The sequence below is a fragment of the Pimephales promelas genome, chromosome 20 (assembly GCF_988280905.1).
Source record: "Pimephales promelas chromosome 20, fPimPro1.hap1.1, whole genome shotgun sequence".
Classification (NCBI taxonomy): domain Eukaryota; kingdom Metazoa; phylum Chordata; class Actinopteri; order Cypriniformes; family Leuciscidae; genus Pimephales; species Pimephales promelas.
The window spans coordinates 20,586,029-20,613,798 of NC_142788.1; the positions used below are offsets into that span (position 1 = coordinate 20,586,029).

At 36.9% G+C, this 27,770-nt stretch overlaps 1 protein-coding gene across 3 annotated transcripts; it reads left to right on the forward strand.

Annotated features, from left to right (window-relative positions):
- Positions 1-785: 785 nt before the first annotated feature.
- rbms2b (RNA binding motif, single stranded interacting protein 2b) lies at positions 786-27,544 on the forward strand. 3 transcript variants are annotated; one of them, XM_039651720.2, is made up of 14 exons: positions 786-1,097; positions 9,690-9,856; positions 14,328-14,386; positions 15,054-15,145; positions 23,336-23,493; positions 23,572-23,651; positions 23,738-23,838; positions 23,940-23,986; positions 24,112-24,205; positions 24,732-24,782; positions 24,864-24,974; positions 26,133-26,213; positions 26,308-26,380; positions 26,616-27,544. In XM_039651720.2, the coding sequence occupies exons 1-14, from the start codon at positions 945-947 to the stop codon at positions 26,624-26,626; spliced, it is 1,278 nt and encodes a 425-aa protein (XP_039507654.1). In that variant the 5' UTR covers positions 786-944; the 3' UTR covers positions 26,627-27,544. The 3 variants fall into 3 exon arrangements, with proteins under 3 accessions (XP_039507654.1, XP_039507651.1, XP_039507650.2); XM_039651717.2 differs by having other exon boundaries at positions 787-1,097; positions 23,729-23,838; XM_039651716.2 differs by having other exon boundaries at positions 788-1,097; positions 23,729-23,838; positions 26,308-26,395.
- Positions 27,545-27,770: the final 226 nt, after the last annotated feature.

Here is a 27,770-nt window from a genome sequence, read left to right on the forward strand (position 1 = left end):
AAGAACCCTTTAGGGTTCTTTGTTACCAGGAAAAAGGTTCTATATGGAACCTTTTGGGTTCATTCATTATCATTTGTTTTGTCTTTTCCGGATTAAATATTTCATATTATTGACAAACATCAAGACCCTAAAATGTATTTATGAATGCATGTGAATGATCACAAAATTCAAGATATGGGGGTTAGAAAATATATATATATATATATTTACAATTTTATATAGTTAATCAATATCACACAAAGAGTGCCATTTCAGTTTTTCTCCTCCAAAAATCAGCATGATTAAAATGTGATATTAAGTTACTGCAACAGTTTAATAAACAATAATTTAATTACAACTACAAAATGTTATAATAGTGTAATATATGAATGAATAATAGCCTATATAGAACCTTTGTGCCAAAAGGGTTCTTTCTTGTCATTATAGAATCTTTTAGCATTATAGGTTCTTTGGAGTTGAGTAAAGAACCCTATGCTTCATATATAGAACCCCAATGAAAGAGTGTATTGCCTAAATATCTAGCTGTTCCCAGATGTGCATAACTATGCCAGTAAATATATTTAATGCTAGAATTTGTGCAGCAGGGAACATTCGGCAAAGGTTCCCAAGCACGAGGTGGGCTATTTTAGTTGATTTTCCCCATTAGGATTAAAAAAAAGTTAATATGAAATCAGAACTCTTATTAGTCATAAGAGAGATAGCCTTGCTATTAATGTTTTTTTCTTCTTCCTGTGTGCTGAACAGCAGAGAGAGAGAGAGAGAGAGAGAGAGAGAGAGAGAGAGAGAGAGAGAGAGAGAGAGAGAGAGAGTGTGTGTGTGTGTGTGTGTGTGTGTGTGTGTGTGTGTGTGTGTGTGTGTGTGTGTGTGTGTGTGTGTGTGTGTGTGTGTGTGTGTGTGTGTGTGTGTGTGTGACTCGATCTCTTCCACAGACTCCAGCAGGATGAATGTCCCCGGTGACGTCAGCGGAGTGTTTTGGCTGCACTAGGCGCTCCGGACACAGCGCTGCTGCTGCTGCTGCTGTAAAAATGCTGCTCTCTGTGCCGCCAAGGACAGGAATCAACCCATATAACGGCTATACCAGCAGAACCAGTAAAAAGGTAAATCCAATTCCAATGCGTTGGCGTCAGACGTTCAGGCCGGTGGAAAACGCTCATTTATGTCGCTTATCTCTCTGTTGTGTGTGTAATTGCATGAGTGTGAGCTGCAGTGTCCTTGAAAGTGGAACCGTGAAAATATTGAAGCGTATCATCGCGCGTTCGTGCCGAATAATATACCGCTGTTGAGTAAGATAATAAAGTGAGGGTGTATTGAAAGCGGGCATCTTAATGTAGATTGATCTACTCTATTGGCTGGCCGAGAAGTCACAGACTGAACTTGCGGTCCGAAATGTTCTCGGATAGCTACTTATTTATAGGGAGTCGGGACACGATGATTGTGGATTCGTTGCAATAAATCAGTATAGAGGACAATTATTTGAGATTCTCGAGGAAAATGGTTTGAAGGGGGGAGAGAAAATTAGTTTAACTTAAGTTTTACGTTGAGTCATTCGCCCCACCCCTATAAATCCCACTACTATGACGGGAAACAGGCTTCGGATTGACTTTGCAGAGACAGAAAGTCAATGGATCCGAGTCATAAGGATGCCTTTGAATTATCGGCTATTTGTTTTCGGAGAGAGTGACAAGGTTAGAGTAAAGGGGAGTGGAAAAGCTTTTTTTTAACATATTAATGACGCAGTTTTGTCAAAATGAACGCATGTACAACATAAGGTGGGCTAAGATGGTTATGTTGCGTGGTGCAGTGAGTTATTAGAAAAAATTATCAAAACAATTTATGACCGATATGGTAGGCCTATTGATTGTTTTTATGATTAAGTGTCCTCATATTCAGAAACGATTTTTGATAAAAAAATTATTTTAGACACAAATAATTATTCTAATCAATAAAAAACAACAACATACATTATGAATATATTATTAATAATATTTTTAAATACTATTGTCTTTAAGTTTTTTTATCTAGTTTAGTAAAACACCTTTTTTGCTCATTGTTGAATGCTATACTGTACATAAAAGTAAGCTACTTTACCTTTGAACACTGTTGTTGTTTTCTGCTGAACCCACAGTGATGCAATGCCATTCTGTTACTACTAGTGTATACTATTCTGAGACCCACCAAACTGTAACACTTATCAGTAGAGTGATTCTGAAGACCTGATAAATTAACTAATACAAAAAATGTAAGAAATTTTGGTTAAACCAGTCAAACTCCACTTGACACACACCGATGATTCTCTGCAATTCAGTTCATACATGCATTTAGTTGTCTATGACTTTAAACATAATGAGTAATTTAAGTGTGCTTGCTTGCAGCTATATTTAAAGGACTCCATCTTTATCTTCTGCAATCTTTAATAACAAGGTCATTATCATAGATGTATAAAAGGACAGCACAAAGGAAAGAAATACTATTAACGTGTTGATGATTTTATGAATTATTGCCTGATAACCTTTTACCAAGGAGAGTAGATGAATGGGAAGCAGTTCTTTTGAAGGTGATATTGAGTATGATGGTCTATATCTACTCATTAACAGTGTCATAAGCATACACCCAGTGATCTGATCCAGCTTGGCTCTCTAAATGTTATTTCAGCTTCACGCCCATGTTCACGACAGAATCCAGGAACGCATAGATGCAAGTAGTTGTTCGACCCGGCTCACTGATTTTATATTACCTTCCCGTTTATGAAGAAATAAGAGAAGACCATGCAATGGATATTCACGACATATTTAACCAAAGACTTTGACCCCATTGTCATTTTGTTATTAGAGCTAACCGTGGACTAATTTTTTCAAAATAAACACTTATAAGTGTTGCTCTAGAAAACCATGAACTGACTGACTGCCATCAGCTCAGCCGCTGAGCAGGCAGGTGTCCGATCCCATGGTGCATCTCTACTCAATAACTCGCACAGCAGGTCGTGGTTACAGCGTGCTGGGGGAGGAAGTGTAGAAAGAAAGAAGCTGTGTTGGGCAGGTGAGCTCCATGTCCCTTGGCCATAAAGAGACATCACTGAAAGGCTCTATGTTGGCATTGAATATATAGATATTATGCTATGTATCACTCCAGGGATGATAGCAGTTTTTGGCAGAATTTAATTCAGGGCATCTGCTTGCAATGGAAAAATAACCTGGTGATGTTAGAATCAGATTGCCTCTTCACCTGCTGGAATGGACTGGATGGGGTTTGAGTAGGGGCTATTGGCCAAAAGCCTTGAGGCAGCCCTATCAGTTGAGTTCGAAAGGCTGTTGTTGCTGCCAGTGTGAGCCAAAAAGGAGGATGACAAGTTCAGTTTGGACAACAATTTCAGACCCGTGAGGTCCCACTTGGAATGTGTTGCAGTGAAGCTGAGGGAGCCCTCTATATTGATTTTTGCTGTAGCTATGTAAAAATGCAGAGGGAGAATGACTGTCATGTGTGGGTAAAACTACCAAACAGGATCTCTGCAGTGATACTGCAGTGTTGTCATTGAGAGGTCTGTTCATACAACGAACGGAACGAAAAAGCTAATCAAATGCACTCTGGTCATTCGCATGTGGGTCAAATTTAGATTTTCCGATTTGTCTGAAATACTGGTTAAGCTTTAATGCTTGTCTTGAAATTTTGTGACTTTCCTGGACATGCCTGCAAAGTGTCGACCCTCACTTTGTTGTGGAAGGGGCATACAAATGATCTATTAAGATTGTGATGTTTGCGGGTCAATTTGAAATCGTTAAATAAGGCTTCTGCATATACCTGAAATAAAAGTTGTTGTTTTTTTAAAATTAATTTTGGTATGTAATTTATCTCTAAGGGTATTTATATTTACATTTATGCATTTGGTAGACTCTTTTATCTGAACTGTAAAATTTTATATGTTCATGCATGTTCAGTTTGCTGGAAATTTAAACCAAGATCTTAGCGTTGCTAGCGCCTTCAGGAAAGTACACAGAACAAGCACCTTTCCACACTTCTTCTGTTTAAAATGTAAAAAAAAACTTACAATACTATTAATAATATTCACAGTTTATGCAATTTGTATTTCTTTTTATTTTTGGATGTAGAGTGATTTTTGGTGAATTCAATTAGGGTTTTTAGAATTTTTTTTATTTAGAAATTTAGAATTTTGTAAATGCAACATCGCCTACTTTAATACAAGATACATAATTTAATAAAACAAACTTCACTCGTGTTCAATGTGCTTGATGTGAATAAGCTCTGCAGAAAATCATTATTTCCACAGTCTAATTGCCTTTGAGTTATCAAGGACATTCATATTTCCAGAGTTTTTGGATAGTGTGAGTGTGCAGCCACTGGTCTCTAATTTCCTCCTTAAGTGCCCCAAACTTAGATAGGCTTCCTAAGCCCTGCAGGTCTGCTAAGCACTGCTGCACTGACTCACAGAATCCCTGTCAGCTCTGGTGGAAGAAAATCCGCTGGAAAATGACACTCTGTGGGATGGCGAAATGTTGCAAAAAATCATTTTGCACAATATGAATATATGAAGCTCATTAGAGTCTTCCGAATATTCTGTGACCTTTCAGGTAATGGCAAAGGCTTTTAGGCGAACCACTCATTTTTGAATGTTCAGTTAAGCGACTTTTATTGAACATAGTGAGGAACAATGAGATCAGACTGTGGCGGCAAAAAGAGATTCTTTGCTGTTGGGTGGATCTCCAAAAACACAATTTTTCAGGAAATGGAAAACAAATCACTGGATTTTTTTTAAATAATGATGAAACTGTGTTGTCAAAATAGATATCGTGGCTTTATATGTGGTCAGACACTCATTATATTATAATTTTACCAAATTTAGGTTTTTGACCAGTAAATGTCGGACATACATGTTTTGTCCATCATTAGAACGTCCGTATTCGGGGTAGTTGCATCGCATTATGTTTTTATCAACTTATGGGTTGTTTTACTGTGGTTATCTGGCACCATTTGGCCAAAGTCTCATGTTATTAAAGATAAAGTGCTACAGGCTATTTAAGACAGTTTGAATTGATGAGAAATGCTAGATTTAGACACTCCGCTTCTTCTCAAACACATAGATATTAGCATTTATATATACACATTGTTTCTTGACTAGAGAAAATGCTGCACTTGTTTAAAAAACTAGTTCTTCATTTACCCTTGCAAAACAAGCAGAGACGTTCCAAAATTCATGCAGCACTGCATTCACGATAGAGGTTTATAGACAGTTTGAGGGTCCAATGGAATTGAAAGTTTTAGTCACAAGCCCTTTTAATACTTTTTATTGGTTAAATATGAGCAAAACCCAAAAACAGATGTAAAAGGTGACCAATAGTAATGATTTATGACAACATTTCAACACTTTACAATTTAAAGTACTAATAATAAACACTAAATTGGAAACTTTGAATTTGAACCTTTGTAAAGTTTTAAATTGTGAAAATGTTGGTGTGATTCTACAAAAATATTTGAATCGTTCAGTAATACATGTCGATTCCCGGGGACTGTTTCTCTTGGTACCGACACAGAAATGTGTGTTCACTTGCACGCACGCACTTAGAAATTCTGCTTCTCGGGATGGTTCGCTGCTGAAAGACACAGTTTTGAAAACCAAGCAGCCTAGACGGAGAGTCATTCCCCTCCTTCCCGTAGTCTTGGCAGGGATGCTGATTGCTCAGATAAATGACCTAGAATTCTTGGAATTCCCATCTCAAACATTGCAGGGATCCAGGGTTACTAGTTGTGGTTTAAGTTATTTGCTATTTCTTTCTTACCAAATGTGATATTCTGACATTTTTTTATCCAAAACAAAAGATATGCAGACAGAGAGGGCGAGAAAATTGTAATACAAGATGTAATCCTGATTTGTGAGTGTAGCTTGAAAAGGGTGGAGAACTGAGGGATTTTCAAAGCATATTTAGGTGGAAAATTGTATATTTGACACGAATCACAATATATGTGATTTAGAAACCATGTCTCTATTCATATCTCTGGGAAATGGGATTGAGGGACAAAAATGTATTTTTATTTAACCTTACAATACCGTATCAATATTCTTATGCAAATAGATCAGTAATCTAAGTATTTTTAGTTACTTTTATCTTTAGTTTATTTTTGAAACATTATGTACTGTATCATTAGGCCAACACACTTTTGAATATTTCTATTCAATCATAATCCAGACTCTAATGTAATTTCCCAAACTACAGAGTAATTTTACTTACTATACACTAAAAATAAAAAAAATGACATATCGCATTACACCAATAGTAGTGTCTAAAAGTAATGTCCGTAAAGAGAATGGTTTGGGTATGTGTTTTCAATGATCCGACAGGTTTGATTAAACCATCAAAATATGGGAAATTATATTATATTTTTAGATATTTTAAATGTGAGGGAAGAACCTGAACAGCTACAGGTTTTGTTTTGCATCCTCTCTTGCTATTACATGTATTTATAATTTCTTTGTTTGACAGCCTGGACAAAATTTGTCATGTTTCACAGCATTATCACAAATAAAACAAGTGTCTTCAAGCACAATAGCAATATGCTTACAACATTTTTAACACATTTTTAATCAATGGAATAAAGAGTGATAATGTCAATTTTCCTAGGCCGGACATCACTTTTGCCACTACTGTTTTTATGATAATATTATGTATTTTTAGAAATTGAAAACCAAAAAATGTAAATGTACCTTTTATTTTGTTTTATTAATCCCAAAAATATTAAACCAAAGTACAATCATTAGACTGCAATACAATAACCACATATAAAATGAAATAATTTGCTACTGCAGACAGCGTTATGCTGCAATGTGTGTTGGTAGGTCATTAAATGTCCATATTCCCCACCAAACCAAAACTACATCATCATAATACTGTAACCTATGCAGGTTGGAGTGGTAGACAGACCATTTATTTCCATTCACAGTCACACCTGGTACCAGCGCTTTAGAGCCAGATCCCCTGCTAATGCTAACCCTTCCGAGCTGCTCACTCCCTCCTGTGACCTCTATTTCTGCAAGCCTTCCCAAGAGTCTGCCCTAGTGGCACTGCAATGGAGTAATCAAGAGAGGTGCAAACCCCGCCACGCTCTCATTACCACACTGCGCATATCTATGGAAATGAAGACGCGCTTCCACTGCAGTGCTGTCTTCAAGTGCAAATAAGGGAAAACTCTTGGGTTTCATTATAGTCCAACTGAGATATTCAAGGGCAGGTTTGCTGTATTGATTAGTTGTTGACAAGGATTTGTTCTGCATTCAGGTACAATCTGAAGCAAACGGAGCAGTCGCAGCAGATGGAGCATGTGAGGATGGTCTTGATGCATGAATCACTGTCAGCACGGTTGTGGACTCGGAGGAATGTCTTCACCTAATATATCACATGCTTTGCATGAACAAGAATTAAAGCTGTAGGTTTACCATGTAGTTGAATGGGAGCTGTTTGTGTAGAGTCCATATGGGTAATGAGAAGTCATGAGAGGTATACAAGGCATGCAAATAGAGTTAAACAAGCCCTTTTAAAATGCACAGCTTACTTTTCCTTCTCGGAATGCAAGCATAAAATGACCCGTGATACACGTATTTTTGTAACGTTGTTAATTGTCAACGAAAGTACAATTTAATGGGGTATTTTAAATGACAATTTTCTAATATAAATAATGGCAACTCTAAATCTTCAGCGTCTGTTTGTGTGTGTGATTTTTACATCTAAAAATGTTAAGGAGGATAAAAAACGAATAAAGTTTCCTTTTAGGGGAAGGGTTGTTATATAGAAATGATCTAATAAAAAGAAAATGCACATATAAACGTGTATCTTAAAATAACCCGATTTTTTTAGGTAAGAAAATGGAACAAGTAATATGGCTTGATTTGAACAACACGTCTAGCTGGATATATGTCATGAAGGGAGTCTGTTATTTTTAGCATGTAGTGTAGTGTTTGTGTGGGGAAGACGAGTGTTGTTAGGTGTGCGGCACTGCTCAACCTTGAACAGCGTTGCAGGGCAGATGGGCTTAGTGGGGGGCAGTGGTTTTTCCCAGGCAGAGGCAGAGTTAGCCGAGTAGAGCGGTCCTAATGAGACAGTGCTTTCTGACTGCACACAGCACATGAGAGGGATTAGCGCTCAACGCTAACAAGCTCAGATCTCAATTAGACAGGCTTCTAGAACTAAGTTCAACCGGCTCAAGAGGAGAGCTAAAGACAAGAGGCCTATATATGACATAGTGTTTGTGCGGGCACTTCTGAATGTGCCCCTCTCCCCTTTTTGCCAACAATCTCAGCCAAACCAGTGAACTTGAGGCATGTATTAAACTGGCCCATTGTTCCCTGTCTGAGATTTAATTTCACAGGCTTGACTAATGAAATACTTCATCTTTGCCTGCCCCTCTGACTGATGAGGAGTTAATTAGAAAACTAACAGAACCTCTCAGGAGAGGGAAAGCCCCAGGCTTTGGACGACAACAATCCGAGGCATGTTCTTTTTTTCGGATTCTGCTTGTTTTTGTGAACAAAATAACATTTTTAAAGGAATAGTTCACCTAAAAAGGATCATTCTGTCTTTATTTACTCATCCTCATTGTGGTTTTGTCGTTACAAAACCGTACACCATTCTTTTATTATATTCCTAAGGTGCGTTCCATTCGACCATAAGTGGACTGCGAAGTGGACTTCACAGGGTATTTCGCCATCTTAAGTGAGATTCCAATTTGAACGAAACGAACTTGTTCAGTTCGAAGGGCACTGCAAACGGCATAGGGAATAAGGGGACATCAATACATCACTTCACAGGAAGTCAGTGAAGTCCACTTCAACTGATATACCGTGTTCAGGGAGTAGGGAGCAGTGAACACTGCGTAGGGACCCTGTCGAATGGAACGCACCTCTAGTCTGCTGGAGCCTTACGATAGCTTTAACTTGAGAACCAAATCACTGACTTGGATTCGTGAATGAACTGATCTTATGAGACTTGGGCTGCGTCTGAAATCGCATACTCTCTAGAGAATTTATTTTGAATAAATAATTACTTTACACCTACAGTACCAAAAAAGTATGTTCTATATAGTGTGAATGTCATAGCATGAATGTAATCTGGATGTATACATTTTCTATGCTGTCATTATCATGTGACAACAACATTAACATTCACAAATCCTATCCCACTTTTAGGAGTACTGTGAATTCAGACAAATTTCATTTGGCACATAATGTTATTCACCTACTTGTACTGTAGTAGGGAAGTATGGGATTTCAGATGCAGCCAGTTAACTTTAATGAACTACTTGAATCAGTTTGTGAAATCGACTATTTTTGTTACTATGAATGATTTTTGTTGCATGGAAAAGCATTAAATCTTTCATTTTGTGTTGCATGAAAAGCATATGGGTTTGAAATTATATCGTTTTCTTAAAGGTGTGGTCTTTTTCTTTTAATTCTTTAAAGGTTAATTATGTGGGGAAATATTCCTGTTAATCTATAGCGCCATTTTGATATTGCAGTGTTTTGCTTTGCATGGCAAAACTGAGTCACTAATGATTAGAAGAAGAATATGAAAATGACTCACTACTTCCTTAAAAGTCACAGGGGAAATTATAACACTTTCATATGAAAACTAAAGGAAAGCTCTTTGGAATTGTAATCTAATAGCGTTGTATTTTATCTTATCTCACAGCAGGCGTATGCATCCTCCACCCAGCAGATGGCACCACCCAGTCCCAACACCACCACCAGCAGTAATGGAAGCAGCATTGCTGGAGACCAGCTGAGTAAAACCAACCTGTACATCCGTGGTCTCCATCCAGGAACCACAGACCAGGACCTTGTCAAACTCTGTCAACCGTGAGTGTCCTTTAGCGATCCTTGTTTCTTCTTGAAAATTAATTCGGGATTAGGTATGGTGAAGGCAAGTAAGGTCAGGTCAGGTTCATAATAAGCAGTTGAAGAGGAGCTCAGAGTATAATAAGTCCAGAAAATGCATTGAAAAACAGTGGTGTGTGGGAGAGTTTGAGCGTCCTGGTTTGACCCTTCACAAGAAGGTTAGAAATGCAATGCTGGCAGATCATGTTGAAATGAATGCGAATGACTTAAAAGTGTTTTTGGATAGCCTTGTGCATCATCTTGATTTAGTAGATGCTGTGTAAATCACACATTTCTAGTCATGAAAAGTTTTTGACATTTATTTTTATAACATTTTGGTGCAACGCCTGAAAGGATGCTGGTTTTTCATCTTGGGATTGGTTTTCATTCCATGTGTCTTGTTGGTAGTTTGGGAATTCATCTTTTGAAATAAATCTCATCTCACTTTTTCACATTAGATCCTTGCTTTCGCGTCAGAGGTCATTTTGGTGGAATGTAATGACACAAACTCAACAGAGGTTTGGGTTTCAAACAAAGCTCTTTTTTGTTGACCGACTGCAGTCTTTCCAACAGCTAGGCATGACGGTTCCCTCGCCTTGCCTGTTTCCCTGCCTGCGCCTCACTTCCTTTTAGGGTTGATAAAAGCAAGGAAGAGTTTGAAGAGAGATCATTGCTTTTGCTTCTACCACCTGATGTTCCGAAGTATGCACAAAAATTGTTGTTTTTTTATCCATTTAATAACACAGAAATACTAAATACTTTCTGTCATTACTACATTACTACTAATTTTGTGTTTTAGGGGGTTGATTTGATTTTCTTTATGACTAAGTACATTTAAAATGGTTTGTTTCTACTTAAGTTAAGACAGCAATAAAAAAAATAGGCTTTTTTGTGATATTTGTATTATGTATTTGTAAATATGTTGGTAAACTGCAATGCAGTGTAATATAATTGTTAACTAAAACTATTGAAAAAAAATATTTTTGGTCAAATAAAATAAAAAATAAATATTGATAAATATAAAAATGATCAAACACTTCAAGTTAAAAAAAACTTTGAAATGTTGGTTTGAAAACTAACTGAAATAAGTTTAAACTGAAATGGCTAAAACTTAAAGGGGCTATGTGTAGGTTTTTACTGTAAAAAATCTTTAAGATAGAGTCTTCCTTTGTACATTTCTGAGCCTACCATAATATAATAAAAAGAATGACACCTTCACTGTCCACCACGGTTTCCTCGATCAGCCTGGAGGCTCAATTGTGTGTGGAGGAGTCGGGTCCGAATTGGCGTGAAAATTCACAAAATGTGACGTCATGCTTGGGCTTACATCCGTACGGCAGCCATTAGTAAGCAGTGGCAATCGCTAGCAGTAGTGTTTCAAATGGACTCTGGGGATGGAAAGAAGCGACCAGCCTCCAGCACAATCCAGATACCCACGGAAACTCCTCGTAAGTTAAAAAAAAGCCTTATCAAGAACGAGCATGAGACTGGCTGCAGTTTCTCTAACGGCCACTGGTGTCAGTAACGGTAAGATATTTCAGAACTTACGCAATGCTCCTTTAAGTGAAATAAAGCTTACCAGAAATACAGTATATAAAACATCTAAAAATGACAAAAGCACATAGCAAAATGACTAAAATTAAAATAAAAACTTTACATTTAAAAATAAGTCATTCAAAAATATTAAATAATACTATAACTAGTTTATTATGGAAAGTTTTTCTCTTTTTTGTTTTTGTTTCCTATTGCCAGAGCAAAAGTAAGCAACTCAATATCTTTGATGCCCAATTTGATGTGATTTCTGTTGGGCAATAAAAATATGACGCAACTTCTTAAGCTTTATTGAAGTAGACATTCCATTTTAGTACAAAGGGCTCATCTATTTAAGTTGGTTTAGAAAGAAAGTGCACAGATTTGAGAAGTAGTGCTGGAGATTCTAAGAAACGGCTGAGATGAGGCTGCACAGCCCTACAGGAAACTCTGAGCCCAGGGGGAAAGGGAAAGACAAACAAGGGCAACAGCTGGGAGGGAGAGGAGACCAAAAGTTGTTAGTGATGGGGGTGGGGAGGAGCTGGAAGAGAGAAACAGAGATTTGGGAGAGTGTGAGAAAGAGACTGAGAGAGAGAGAGATAAGAGTTAGTCAAATATATCAGGTGTTTCTTAGCAAAGATGAAGCTGTTGGCAGAGGGGGTTGTTTGGTCAAGTACCTGTTACCTTTATAGAATAGGAAAGAGCACAACACAAGCCGAATGGTTTCAGAACACTAAAGCAAATGCTATGGATGTCACAAGCAAGAAGAATGGCAAAAGGACAGCCATGTGTATTTATCTCACATAAGCAATATCAAAAGTGCAAGAGTGCCGTTTTTCTGAATATCAGTGGCTCAGACCAACAACACGATTGCATGAGATATGGCTTCACTTACATTTTAAACACAATATCTGTCTGTCTAAAAATGCCGTAATTTTCATCTACAAACGAAATTAGTTCAAAATAGAACAAAGGCTAAATAAATGTTGCTTCTTAATGATTTTTGACCAAATCAGTTGAGTGAATGACTTGTTGACTCACTCATAAAGAGTCACTTCGGAATGAATCAGTGTTTTGAATGAATTATTTGAGTAAATGATTAGATGAGTCAGCAGAGCATTACAGAAGTAAAAAAACAAACAAACTTTTCTTGACTTTATTTTTAGTGCCTCAACAATGTTGCAACTATGTCAATATGAGTACTAGGTACTAGAGTCAGGCTACACTAATCTCTGCTAGTCATCACATAGTGTTTGCTTTACCATGACTGTTGGTTGGATCATCTCTAACTGTCACTCCAGCATATGGAAATCAGGGGAAATCAATAGTAAATGCAAAAAAAAGCACAAAAGCATCAAAAGACATTACGTTTTATGTATAGCACCACAGGTTTTGGACAAAATTCGACATAGTGGAACATTAAAAAAAAAACAAAGCGGAGATATACATTTTGTCCGCCTTGAGCCAAGGATCACAATGGTGCAAAAACCTTGAGGCTAAGTCAAACCATCTTGGAGTTATGTGCAGTTTAGTACTTTTGGTTGCTGTTGCGCCATCTATGGGCCAATCGGGTTCATACTCTGATAGGTTCTCCCCAATTTGAGGCCCTACCATCTGGCAAGGTTTCAAGTCTCTAGGCTTTACGGTTTGGTCTGCACGATGCCTTTTTTTCCAAAAAAATCGTAGCAATTACAATAGGTTTTCCAGCACTTCAGCTAGATTTTCAGCTGAAACACCTAAAAACGCAGATTAACCATACAGTCATGCATATTTAGCCAAATAAACAGGCTTTTCAGCTTTTAAAATGGAGGAGAAAAAGCTTGCCTTATTTTTTTGTTTTTGACGTCAGTGGCAGGGCGTCCAGTCAAACTAAACCGTGTTTTGTAAACAGTATTTCATTTGTCACTTGTATGTGGCTAAAATTAAATTTTACCAGTGTTTGTTCCATGTTTTTAACTGGTTTATTAATACTGACATATCAAACCCAAAATGAAAAAAACGAAACAAAAAAAACGTTCTTCAGTAACAAACGCCAGCGATTTCAAACAGCTTTTTTGAGACCGTCTTTGGATCATTGCAGTTTTAAAGGAGAAAATACTATGCAATGGTGTTGACAAATTTGCTCATGGTTTGTCTTAAAGCATATTAAAACCACCACAAAGACATATGAACAACATTTAAAAGCTTGATTTTTAAATCCATAGGGGGACTTTGAATGATGAAGTAAAAAACTGAAACTGCTTGTCATTTTTTCAGTGTTCTCATACTGCTTTCATCTAGATTTAGTTCAGTCATGAACACCAGTGTGAGAGGTGCTGTGTGCTGGCAGTAGGACCCATGAGGAGCCTGGCGGAGGGCATTGTTAGTTGATTGTTGTGGATCCAAGCCAGAGCTTTGCAGGGCAGACAAGGAGAACTCTCAGGTTACACTGCAAGCACATGCCTGGAGAGAGAATATCCTACCCCCTTCCCGTCCCTCAAACACCCGCATGCCTCCAATAATCCATGGAAGCATATGCTATCCTACAGCTCTATACCTGTGTCATGCTGCGGCAATGCCTCAGATATGCAAAGCTGCATGAACATGGTATGGAGTCCATTATTCAAAGAGCATTACCATTTGATCAGGGCTTCTCCACCACACCGGTACATGATTTCTGAATATGGGGGCCCATTGAGCAGCACATTGTGAATGGAGCGGCGCTGGTGCCCTCAGTTTATGAGTTTTTGTGCCCCCGCTGCTTGGTTGTTTCTGGCATAGATTACTCTGGCCTTTCAAAACTGTGTTTGACCTCATAAAATATCTCACACATATCAGCAAGTCTTATGAGTTTGGTTTTATTTATTATTTTTAAGCTGTTAAAAATCTGTATCTGTTCATCCTAACCAAATTTTCCTTTTTGTTCTTGTTTTGTAATGCACAGCTATGGAAAAATAGTGTCTACTAAGGCCATCCTTGACAAGACCACCAACAAGTGTAAAGGTAAGATGTGTCGCATAATGTAACATTTAAAAGGATTGTTAGAACTATCTTTAACAAAAAAAACTCACATAATGTGGCTCACTGTGAAAGCCATCAAGTTCAAAAAAGTACAAAAAACAGTCTTCAGATGCCATAGTTTTGGCTGAGAAATAGGCTAAAAATTAAGCTGACATTCACAGAAAATCTTACTTGAAAGCTGTGGCCACCATTCACTTTCATTGCATGGAAAAGAGCAGCTTGGATATTCTAAACATCCTGGTGTTTCACAGAAGAAAGAATCTTATACAGGTTTTGAAAGTCATGAGAATGAATAATTGAATTTTCATTTTCGGGTGAACTGTTCCTTTTAACTCGTGAGTGCTTTTAAAATATGCTTCATCATCTATTTTATCTCTAGCAAATGTGTACTGATGTAACAGATATGAGATTGGTATTGCATAACACTACATCTGTTAAGTGGACCAATGCTAGTACATTCGTATGTGTGTGTGAGAGAGAGAAAGTGTGTATGGTTAACTTGGTCTGGCTCTTTTCTCACAGAGAGATTACCAGTGTGATCTAAGATGTAGAGGAGTGATAGGGAACGCTATTGGCTTAACTAAACTTTAAGCAGTGATCACTGATCCTCTATGTGTGTGTGTGTGTGTGTGTGTGTGTGTGTGTTCAGGCTATGGCTTTGTGGATTTCGACAGCCCGGCCTCTGCACAGAAAGCGGTCACAGCGCTAAAGGCCAGTGGAGTTCAGGCTCAGATGGCAAAGGTAAGAGTCAGTGACACTGAACACCCTGCTCCTTAATGGCTCATACTTAACGTAAACATAGTGAAGCACTTTGAAACGTCTTCAAACGAATTCCAAACACAAGCATCAGTATTATTATTGCTCATACTCGAGTTTGGGATTTTAACAAACCGCTGAGCCAAAGTTTTCAACTGGTGCATATTTGTGCTACGGAGATGAATGATGCTTCAAATCATGCGGATGGATGAGGAAACATGTGCTATTACTTTTCTTAACAAACTTAAGATTTTTGGCTGGTAGATGATAAAATGGGTGAAACATTTCATGGATTTACACTGAGGGAGGGACTTGGAGGAGATCTTGTTGCAACATATTTTTGCAGCATTGAGCACTGTTACCAATCACAGACTGGTTTGTTGAGCACATGAATACAACGACAGGTCAGAAGCATTTAAATAAGTAACTGGCATAAAAAAAGGGAATGATAAAAAACGTTTGTTTTGTTTTGCCTGAATTTACTCAAACATATAGTCTGATTATAACCAATAAGATGCAAAAAAATAATATTAACTGCTGATCGGTAAGATTTTATGTTTTTGAAAAGTAAAACAAATACAGTTTAAACATGCAGAAATACAGTAAAACAACATTATACATCAGAAAAATAGTAAAACACTGAAATATATTATTGCAATTTGAAATTAAATTTTAAAATGTAATTTATTCCTGTGATGGGAAAGCTGAATTTTCAGCATCATTACTCCTGTCTTCAGTGTCACATGATCCTTCAGAAAACATGACATTTTTCTTATCAATTTTGAAGAAAAAAAATTCTTTGATGAACATAAATTTCAGAACAGCATGAAATAGGACTCTTTTGTAATCTTTTATAAATGTTTTACTGTCACTTTTGATCAATTTAATGCATCCTTGCTGAATACAAATATTAATAAAACCCAAACTTTCGAATGGTAGACAGCTTTATCAATCATAACAATAATGAAGAATGAAGCCCTACTGACAGGCACACTCACATTTTGTGTAGTTTTAAAACATTTCTTGGATAAGTTATCACCTGTAACAAAATATTGCCTATCTGATTCAAGGGAAAGCTAATTATTAATGTTGAAAGTAAATGGCGGCGGGCAATCACTTTAGTGTAGGACGGACGGCTGACTATTTTACCACACTTGGGCTGTCTGTGGGTGTTGAGCCATGAAAACGGAGCTGGTGTCCCCATTAGGCTCATGCAGGTCCGCCATTGAGAGCAGTTCAAAGTAAGTGCCTGAGGAGTATTTGTCCTGTTTCTGCTCTAGCTCTACAAAGAGTTTGTGTGTTCTCTCTTTCACCCATGGCTGAGTCACTGTCTGAGCAGCTTGGCTGGTAGTTCTGCACGGGCTCCGTAGAGGAGTGTGGCCCTGCAGGCCAGCACTGCTCCTGCTCCTGCCCTGGCCAACCACGCACACACACACACTCCTACAGATTTCACACCCTTTTAATGAGGTTTGTGATGAATCTCACGAAAACATTTACAGATCATCACAAGAAAAAAAAACAATATACAATACATTTTCCATAGAGAATATACAGTAATAGAAGATTATTTTAATAATATTTATTACTGTAAGATATTTGGGGAAATATTTGAATGACAATAATTGGTGGTGATCAAATAATTCTAAGATCTTTTCTATGACGTTTTCTAACAAGACAAAAGCTCACTGTATAATTATTTTTATTGTAATATTATTTTAATAACAATTAATATTTATAGATTTTATTATATTATTAAAATGACTATCATTATCACATTTTTTTTAAAAAAAAGTCATTATACTGTAATGCAAAAAAATAATGATAAAAAACATTCTCTAAAACTTTTACATCCAGAATCACTGGATTCTTTACTTTTTGTACAGATCGTACTTTTTTCCTAAATGGTAATTATCATTCATTTGTCGGTCCCACTCTATAGTGGATTGAAGTACATTGTAAAAAATATATATTTTCATGATTTGTAATCACAACATTTTTTCTTTTGTCAAATCATCTTAAATAATTTAAGTAGTTCGGATAGCATAATATTTGGAGTTTCTGATGATTAAATCAATCTCCTTCATTGTTTTAACTCAATTTTTCCATTTCAATGAACTTAAAATTTGAAGGCAACCAGGTTACTTAAATTTTTTTAACTAAACCAACTATATTTTTTACAGATAGATGTACTTAAATCGAAAAATAAGTACAATGTACTTAATGTACAAGTACAATGTAAATAAAAAATAATTACATGCAGGTTTTTTCAAAATAAGTATAATGTATGTACACAATAAGTGTACTTGATGTAAGTACAGGAACGTCTGTCTGTGTGTGTGTGTGTCTGTTAATCGCATATCTCTCGAACCGTTAGTCCGATGGATCTCAAACTTGACAAGTGTCTTGCTACGGGCACGAGTAGGTGCAGTGCCGAGTTTGACATTGTTTGGATTAGAAATGCAAAATATATCTCTAAATATATCGCTAAAAGAAGCACACATTGGATTTTGCCGCTCTAGCCACGTTCTGAATCGTCGCGCTTATTCATTTGAGCACTAAAACACACCAAACCAACAATTGCTAAAAGCACACGGGCATTATTTTGCACAGGCATTTTGCACTAGTAATACTTAAATCCACTTAATATAAAGTGGGACCAATTTGGTCCATTACTGCAATAGAGTATTTGTTGTAGTATTTTCGCCACACTTTAGATTAGGGTCCAAATCTCACTGTTAACTAATATTAACTATGACTCATTCCATGATAAACTCTCAACTACTGCTTATTAATAGTTAGTACAGTAGTTTAGTTTAGGTCTTAGGTAGGATTAAGGGATGTAGAATATGGTCATGCAGAATAAGGCATTATCATGTGCTTTATAAGCTAATATCCTAGTAATATGCATTATAATAACAACTAGTTAATAGGGAGAATTGGAAACTAAAGAGTTACTATATTTTTCTTATGTAAATCACCAATTTAAATGAGTACAACAAACGTGTGTATGTTACTTTATCTATGAATTACAGTAAAAACATTGTTTTCTTTTTCATTTCTGCAATGTGGTAATGAGAGATGTGGAAGAGATGTGCTTAATTGTGCTGGAAAATATGTCAATAGAAAAATGCAACAAACAAAAAAACCAAGGTTGATTTTCTTTAAGCAATCAGTTTTGGGGTGAAAATGTGAACTGAACATATTCTAGAAAGATTTGTGAGATTCACCCATTTAATGTGTAGATTAGCGTGAAAGTGCGACCTCTTCACACAAGAACATCACTAAGCACCCGTCTTAATTACAGCCGTTTTAGAGTCTTTTAGTGACCTGACCTTTTCCTCCTCCCATTCACTCTGTGGAAAAAGCCACCTTCTCGCGGTGTGATTAGATCAGTGCAAAAATCACCTTCATCACAGGTCACTGCAATTAGATATTCATTATTCATGGTGGCGAGATGATCTGGTAATACATTTACAGCTCACATTTTAATCTCATCTGCACACCAAAGCACTGAATATGCAAATCAGCAGCGGGGTGATTCGGAGGTTTGCTGTCTTTCTGATTTGTTGAGACAAGCAACACACAGATCATGCTTCAATGATAATGAAGAAAATTAATTTGAGACGCATAATATGATTAAGGAGTTTTGAGATCCTAAAGCCTCCTATTCTTCTCGCCTCATGCAGGAACTGGGTAATCTGTAGAAGACATGCAAGCAACAGTTTTGTGTATTTGAGGTTAGAAAGGTGTCACTTTGTATTGTATGCATATTTGTTGTCATGCCTGCAGCTTCAAATTAAGCTAATTAGGTGTTTATATGGTAATGAGCTGGCTCTGTACTGGCCTTGAAAACGGTCATTTTGACGCCTTTTCCCAAAAAACATATTGATGTCTAAAACTCCTGCATATAATTATGCAAAGATGTGAAATACACTCTTTCTATTTTATATATATTTAGGTGTTCAAGCACGAAGTGCTGAAAACCTATTTTATTTGCTAGAAAGAAAAAAAAATCCCCTAAAACGCATCGTGCAGCCCAAACCGTAAGGGCTGGAGCTCTGAAACTTTGTCAAATGCTAGGGCCTCAAATTGAAGGGCCTCAAATCAGAGTATGAGCCTGATTGGCCCATAGGTGGCGCTACAACAACCAAAAGTACTAAATTGCTCATAACTCCTAGAACTTTTGACTTCAATGTTTCTACACCACTGTAATCCCTGGCTCAAGACGGACAAGATGTATATCTCGGATTTCCATTTGGAGCAAAAAAAAAATTGTTATTTCGGTTTTTGTCCAAAACCCACTTTTGCAAACTAGTCCCTGGTTTTTTGCCCAATCGGGACCAAACCAGTCTAGGCCTATTCTCTGGACTCTCTAGATCAGGGGTCCCCAACTAAATTGGCAAGAGGTCCACTAACCCAATGAGCCCAGAAAACGAGGGTCCGGACATGCAAAAACACCTGGCAAAATAAGTTCTTTCATTTTATTAAATTGTAACCATGTCAACAAATTGACAAAATCTTTACCTTTAAATGTATTCAACTGATTTTGTTGAAATTCATTCAAGTATTATTTCATTTTAGTGCAAATATTCAAATGTCAAACCTTTCAACATCAATAACAGCAACAGGAAGCATAATTTTTATTGGCAGATAATTTTCATTGAAAGTTGTGTGTCTTGTCTCGAAATGCTGCTTGATGTTTCCACTTATAACAACAGCAACAGACTCCCAACAAATAAGACACATGGGCCTCGTAGAGCTGTAAAAATGAACGCGTACACTTCAGTCCACTCATCTCGAAAGATGCGGTTTTCAAAGTCCACTTTTCTCATTTTTGACAAAGCCATAATAATCAATTCATGAATATCATAGTAATGTGTGTACAAGCCAAAGTTTGTGATCTCTCCAGACCCCGGCTCTTGCAAAGGACCTGACACAGACATGGCTGCCTGCGCGCACGCCTGTTCAAAAATTACTTTCGGTAAAAATTAATTTTATTTTTTTTCTAAAACTTTTTAATAAAAATGTTTAGAGGTCCGGATAAAAAGGTATTGGGGTCCGGACCTGGACCCCGGTCCGCCAGTTGGGGACCCCTGCTCTAGATAAATAATTATCAAAAAAAAAATCGAAATTTTGCATTTGGTTGGCTGTAACAGGGTCATGTAGATATAGTGGTCTGTGGCAAAATTCAGTCAAAAGCCAGTAAATCCCCCCCACAAAGTCACAACTTCAAAAAAATCTAAGAGCATATGTGTCCTAACATGGTTAGGAAGCATGCAAAGTTTAGTGAGGATCGGATCATAGGTGGCGCTATAATCGTCAAAAAGGTCTCTCATTATTAGGTGTTTATTAAGCACATTATTAAGTGCTGAACTAAAACGCATCGTGCAGGCCAAACTGTAAGGCCTAGAGACTTGAAACTCATCCAGATGGTAGGGCCTCAAATTGTGGAGAAGCTATCAGAGTATGAGCCCGATTGGCCCATAGGTGGCGCTACAGCAACCAAAGTTTATCCGCAAAGTTTCGTGAGGATCGGATTATAGGTGGCCAATGAGTGGTGTTTTACTGCCCGCTGCTGTTTAATTTTTTTTTTTTTTTTCAGAATACTCAACTATAATTCATAGTATAACTTTATCAATTCAATCTTTTAACATTTACAACCACATTTAGTAAAAAATGACTATGATCCTGAAGTTGAAAATGAGTGTGTGAACTAAACTGTAGTAAATCATATTTTAATTAGCATGGTAAATTATGATAAATCATATTGGAACATGGTTAATTATGTAATATCACACTGAAATGTAGTATATCATGATAAATCATGCTTGCTACATAAAACTTAATGTGTTTTGATGCTTTTGTGCTTAAATGCCTTAAAGATCTGAACTGCTTGAACACCGATAAATGCTGCTTGCAGCTTTAATTTCTATGAATTTGTTCTACTTTTTGGTAAAGAACATCCAAAGTGCATGTGCAGGATTCGGTAGGAGCTGAATCAGTCTTATCTCTCCAATCACACACACACACACACGCATCTATGCACAAGGCTGCCGAGTCAACAGAAATCAAATGAAAGATAGGAAAGACTGTGAAGACGTTATGAGGTAAGACTCTGTAAACTTCTGAACTCTTTCACAGTCTTTCCTACCTTCCTTCCTTTGATTTCCACTACATTTTAAAGGTGGAATGTGTCATTATTGGAATATTCAGGTCAACTTAATGTCTGTATATTGTTGTTACAATAAACAATAACAATAGATCTGACTCTGGAAAGTTAATCCAGTTAGTTATCAATGTGAGCATACTGGGAAGGGACAGGGAAAGGATGTGACGTAACTATCCTAAAAAAGGCCCAGTGTTTGATGGTGCTCTGCTTTGTGTCTGAAAGGCTGATGAGGTCCTAACCTCAATTGCCCTTAATCCTAACCTTACTGAGCCTGTAAGGCTGATCAGTCCTTCAGGAACAAAGCAGGGCACTTTGCGTACATCCACCTACAGGAATTATGTCAGTAACACATCAGTCAGTCTCCACCTAGAAAAAGTGGATCAAAAAGAAAAAAGCACCATAAGGGGCTGTTCACTTCACACAAAGAACGTTTTTACAATTCTCCGCACTGCTTTTCCATTTTCCATCGTAAACATGAGCTAGACGGAGAGGGGCTCGCACATAACACTGCATTCTAAAATATGATGCTCAAGTTAATTATTCAACTAGTAATTAACCTTCAAATGGTCTTCGTTTTCTGTTTACACTTGTGGGCTTCGGGGTCTATACGACCCCAACAATTGATTGAGTAATTGTACAAAAATATACATTTTTAATCATACAAATAATATATCATTTTATTTGTTTACTTCTCATCTATTCATTAATGCTGTGTTTTTGGAGATATAAAGTACTTTTGTATCCATATACCACACAATTCCTCAACTACACCATTAGCTTGCATTTGAAATATTATTTTTTTTATGATACATTGAATTTATGCTCTAGTACTATGCCTTCATTTCTGTGTAAAAATTGTAAGATTTATGCCAGATTTTTTTTTTTTTTTTTTTGACACATGGAAGAAAATATATTTAGTTTTTTTCACATTTCCCATTCATTTCAATGTGGGGTCATATTGATTCTGAAGACCAGAATGTAAATTTTTTTTTACATATCTTCAGAACAACCAAATCAAGCCTAGTTTTTCTGTGTGTATAGATAGATAATCTATGAAAAGTCACAAAATCTTATTCCACTGAGATGAAGGGAACCTTTTTTTTTTTTATGAAGTAAAAGTCGATTGGGGTCGTATAGACCCCATGACACAATTGAGGGCTACAGAGCTTGTTTTTGTTTTGTTTTTACCTTTCACCACCCGGTGTGATTGGCTCCTTAAAAATGGTCCAGATGACCAATGCACTATATTCCAAGTGTATTTATCGTAAGTAATATGCGCTGTGTGAAAATTAGGCTGAAATTTAAAGGGTTAAAGGGTTCACCCAAAAAAAAAAAATTCTGTCATCATTTATTCAACCTTGTGTCGTTACGAACTCGTAAGATTTTCGTTCATTTCCGAAACACAAATTAAGATAATTTTGATGAAATCTGAGATTTCTATCCCTCCATTGACAGTCCACGCAATTACCACTTTGACGCTTCGAAAATTTCTTAAAGAGATTGTAAAACTAATCCATATGAATTGAGTGGTTCAGTCCAAATTTTCTAAAGAGACACAATCTCTTTAAAAGATGAACAGATTGAATTTCGGCTTTTATTCATTTATGGACTTTGATCACCGAACATAAACAGAAGCTCAACTGTACTTGCTTTGACACGCAAGAAACAAACCTCACTGGTTCTTGCGGAAGCTCAAACATGCTCAAACTAGTTTAGCTCATCTCTTTATGAACTTTTTGAAGCATCATATAGCTCCATAATCTTTCAATTGAGGGACAGAAAGCTCCTATAGATTTCATTAAAAAAAATCTTGATTTGTGTTCCGGAGATGATCGAAAGTCTTAAATGACAGAATATTCATTTTTGAGTGAAACATTATTTCACAGAAATACGGACAGAATTTAATTTTTCAGACAAACATATTCTTTAAGATGAAAACAACCCAGAATATTCCTTTAACCTAGTCATGCCCACATTTGTTTCTCTCTTCTTCATTACCTCTACAGCAACAGGAACAGGACCCCACCAACCTGTACATTTCCAATCTGCCTCTGTCTATGGATGAGCAAGAGTTAGAGAGCATGCTCAAGCCCTTCAGCCAGGTCATCTCCACACGCATCTTACGAGATGCAAACGGCACCAGCCGAGGAGTGGGTTTCGCCAGGTACGCCTCTCACGCATATAACCCGACATAATCATCATTAATATTCCATTAATAATACATTTGCAATTACTCCGTTAGGATGGAATCGACTGAAAAATGTGAGGCCATCATTCAACATTTTAATGGCAAATACATCAAGACTCCACCTGGAGTAGCAGGTACTGCGTTACGGCAGTTTTCATATTGAGGATTGTATGGTTACGACAGATAAATAATGACTAATGTTTTGACTAAGTGCCTATAGAACCCTTGCTGTGTAAATTTGCGGACGGGGGACAGAAGAAACGTCAGAATCAGGGGAAATATCATCTAAATGGGCGGCAGTGGCCAAGAGAGGGCGAGACTGTGAGAGAGATGATTTTCCCAGCTTTTTCATGTTGATGTAAATCATTCTGTAGTCCAAGTCTTAAATCGACTGTCTCTCTCTTGTTCTCTCACACATACAGGGCGGGATGACGCTAACATATGATCCTACTCCTGCTTTACAAAATGGGTGGGTTCTGAAACCAATACTCAAGAAATGTTGTTCTTTGTGCTTTCAGAATGACACAGCATGGTAAACGCGAAATCTTTTTCTTTAGAAAAAGAAAAAAAATGTGTGTTTGTCGCCCCCTGCAGGTTTTATTCCCCTTCCTACAGCATCGCTCCTAACAGAATTATTGCTCAGACTTCTATCTCTCCCTACATGCACTCACCTCTATCCACCTACCAGGTACTGTTTCTTTTTGAAGGAGCTATATTACTGATTTGCTTAATATGTATATTTGTAGTATTGTTGAAAGGAATAGTTCACCCAAAAACTCAAAATCATAATTTTCTTACATTTATGTCATTCCAACCAAAGTGCAAAACAGCTGTAAAGTAAAAAAAAAACAACCAATTTGACGATATGAAAAATGATTGATTTAAGACATTTAAGTTGTTATTTACTGAAAATCGTAAAATCCACCTTAGCTTATTAGTTATAAATCATTATAGATCTAGGGCGAGTTGCATAAACTGCTAGACTAGTCTTACAAGTTAGACATCCAATTTTTTTCTTCAAGACTGTTCATTACTTTTTAAAGTTAGTTACATAAAAATGTACATTGGTCTAATTTGATACCGAACAGTAAGACTGATTACCCCTAACTAACTGCTAGTTGATCATACTAACGTCTTAACATAATGGCTATGTTTATGCAACTGAATTATATTGAATAAGGAGCCAAATCTAAAGTATATTCTTTTAATTGCAGGTACACAATCCCTCCTGGATACATCACCAGTCTTACCTCATGCAGCCCACAGTAAGTTGCAGTTAAACTGCTGATCCATTTCATAAAGCACCTTGCTGTACCTGTCTAACTTCTTTTCTCTCCTGTGCACAGGGCACCGTCCTCACGCCTTCAGTGGACCACACCATGACCATCCAGCCAACTGCCATATTAGGCCCTCTCACACAGCAGCTCAGCCATCTAACCCTGGGCAGCACAGGCACGGTACGTCCCCCACAGACATATTACAAATGTAAAAAAAAAAAAAAAGAAAAGCTTTTTAATTTAGTTTAATCTTTTTATTTGTAATCTGTCTTTAAATTTAATTAAGGTTTGTAAGGTAAGTTGTATACCTTTGCAAGGTATAACCGATGACGAATTAGTAGAAAAATACCGGAGGTGGTAATACGGCCACGGTGCTAAATGGAGTAGTGTGCATTGTTTTTTTTTATAATTCAACAGCCCGGAGTCAATTATTCTGCTTATACTACAGTTACCACACCTCAAAACATTGTTCATATGATGTATTTTATGACGTTTGTCCGATTTTTTTTATGTCCACGTCATTCTTTCTTCAGTCGAAAAGAATTTAAGAATAAAAGTTTTTGATGAAAACATTCCAGGATTTTCTCCATATAATGGACTTCAATGGGAACCAAACGGTTCAAGGTCCAAATGAGAGTTTCAGTGCAGCTTCAAATGGCTTTAAACGACACCAGATGATGAATAAGGGTCTTATCAAGCGAAACGATCGCTCATTTAAAAAAAAAAAAAAAAAAAATTATAAGCACAAATGCTCGCCTTGCTCTGTTCTGTGATAAGCGTTTGTGACTCTCCTGATCTTTTTTTGAGTCATGACTCGAAGGGTCCTAGATAAGACCCTTATTCATTGTCTGGTGTCATTTAAAGCCCTTTGAAGCTGCACTGAAACTCTCATTTGGACCTTGAATCATTTGGTTCCCGATGAAGTCCGTTATATGGAGAAAATCCTGGAATGTTTTCATCAAAAACCTTAATTTCTTTTCGACTGAAGAAAGAAAGACGTGGACATCTTGGATGACATGGGGGTGAGTAAATTATCAGCAAAAGTTTTTTTAAAAGTGAACTACTCATTCAATTCGTTTTTATTTCAGTTAACAAAAAATGTTTTCGTTTACACACTACTTTCGTAAACACTTACACTACTCTAAGACCCATTGTATTTAAAGTGTTACAATTAAGTATTTTAACTCCTGCCATGACCATGCAAATCTAATAAACCCTAAGAATAAAGAATCACAGGAATTATGCAAAACAATATGAACCAGTTTTTCATCTACCTAAAATATTCCTCTTTTGTGCGCTGTCAGTGGTTATCACACATTTGTGTCCTTCTGTTCTCAGTATATGCCTGCAAACACAGCTATGCAAGGGACCTACATACCACAATATGCCCAAGTGCCTCCTTCAAGCATTACAGCTGAGGTACGAAACACCTGCATGCTAAATTATTCTATGTGTTTGAAAGCTTGAATCACTGCGACGGATTGTCAGTAATGTTGACCTTATGCCACTGCAGGAAAATAGCGTCCAACAGCAGCAAGTTGCCATAGAGACACCCACAGACCACACAACATACTCCTACCAGCATGGCAAGTGAAGAGGAGGTGGGCTGCCTACTTCCTGTTGCTTTGGAAATGCTGTGGTCTGTAATGAAAAGAGAGTGAAAACAATGTTTAGCCACTAGATTATTTGTTAATAATATTGGTGTTTTCAAACAAAATTCTAAAATCAATTCTCAAACTAGATGGATGAGTATTAAGTAGATGTTTTGTCTTTTTATAAGCTTCTATTCTGACTGTATGATCTTTCTTTTTCTCCTTTTAGTACATTCATAGGAATGATGGAGGACTTTGGATACGGAACCACCTCTCTTGACATGAAAAGAAATGGATATTGTGAAAAGGAACTGAGAACCTTGTCTCTTTCCAACTGATGAAAGCAGACATTTTTCTTGCGACTATTTTTGTTGTTTTTTTTTTTTCCTTGGAGAAGGCCAACCGATAATGAAGCTTTACCTATTTTAGTAAGTGAAAGACTTGGGTGGAGAAAGCTATGACCACAAGATGTCATAAAAGCAAAGTAAGCTTTTTTTAACACAAAGACACACACACACACACACACTCCAACACACTTTGAGAAATATTTTTCTGCGACTTTATTTTCTAAAACATTCTGCAAAGCCAGAATGAAACAACTACGATGTTCCAGCACCATGTGTCATGTTAATTTGTTTTTATGTTTTTGTAAAATTATTCCAAGATTTTGTTGACTGCTTTTGAACTTTCTGCTGCAAAAAGGGGGGATTTTGTACATATATGTATAAAAAAAAAACAGTTTTTGCAAAGATCTTGCTGCATTTTTCTTGAATATCGATTTAAGAAAATTCCAGAGGAACCTGCTGAAACCAGCAGCTAAGTTGTTTGAATAGATTTACAGAAAAATGTGCTGTATCGAAGAGTGTCGTAAATGCACTCTCTGTTTCAAGCAAGTAAGACTATAGACTGAATTCTGAAACCAAGACCTCATATCCCCTCACAAAAAAAAGTCCTTTTTTTCCTTCCAAAATGCTGCTTTATCTTGTAAGTTAGGTTATGCTCTGTTTAAATGTTGAGATTTATTTTTGTATTTGAAGAAACATTTTTTAAAGAAAATTTCAAAGAGAAGCTATTTGGATGATAAACTTTTTATGGCTTTGTTTTCATGTCAATGGTTCTGTCTTGCCTCTTCATACATATTGGTTATGTCTGTTCTTTTACGCATTGTAAAGAGTGCTCCACCAACTCTGTAATGTAGGCCTGTAAATTAATTTTTCTTGCCTTGGTGAGTGAGGAGTGTGTTCTTTGGGCTGTGTCCCCTGAGCTATAAAATCGCAATATAATGAAAACCAAGAGAGTTCTTCCCTTATTAGTGGATCACACCCTCAGTTTGTTTCCTTCAGAAGTAGGCCTACAAGATTCTGAGACTGAAATAGTGATTGTG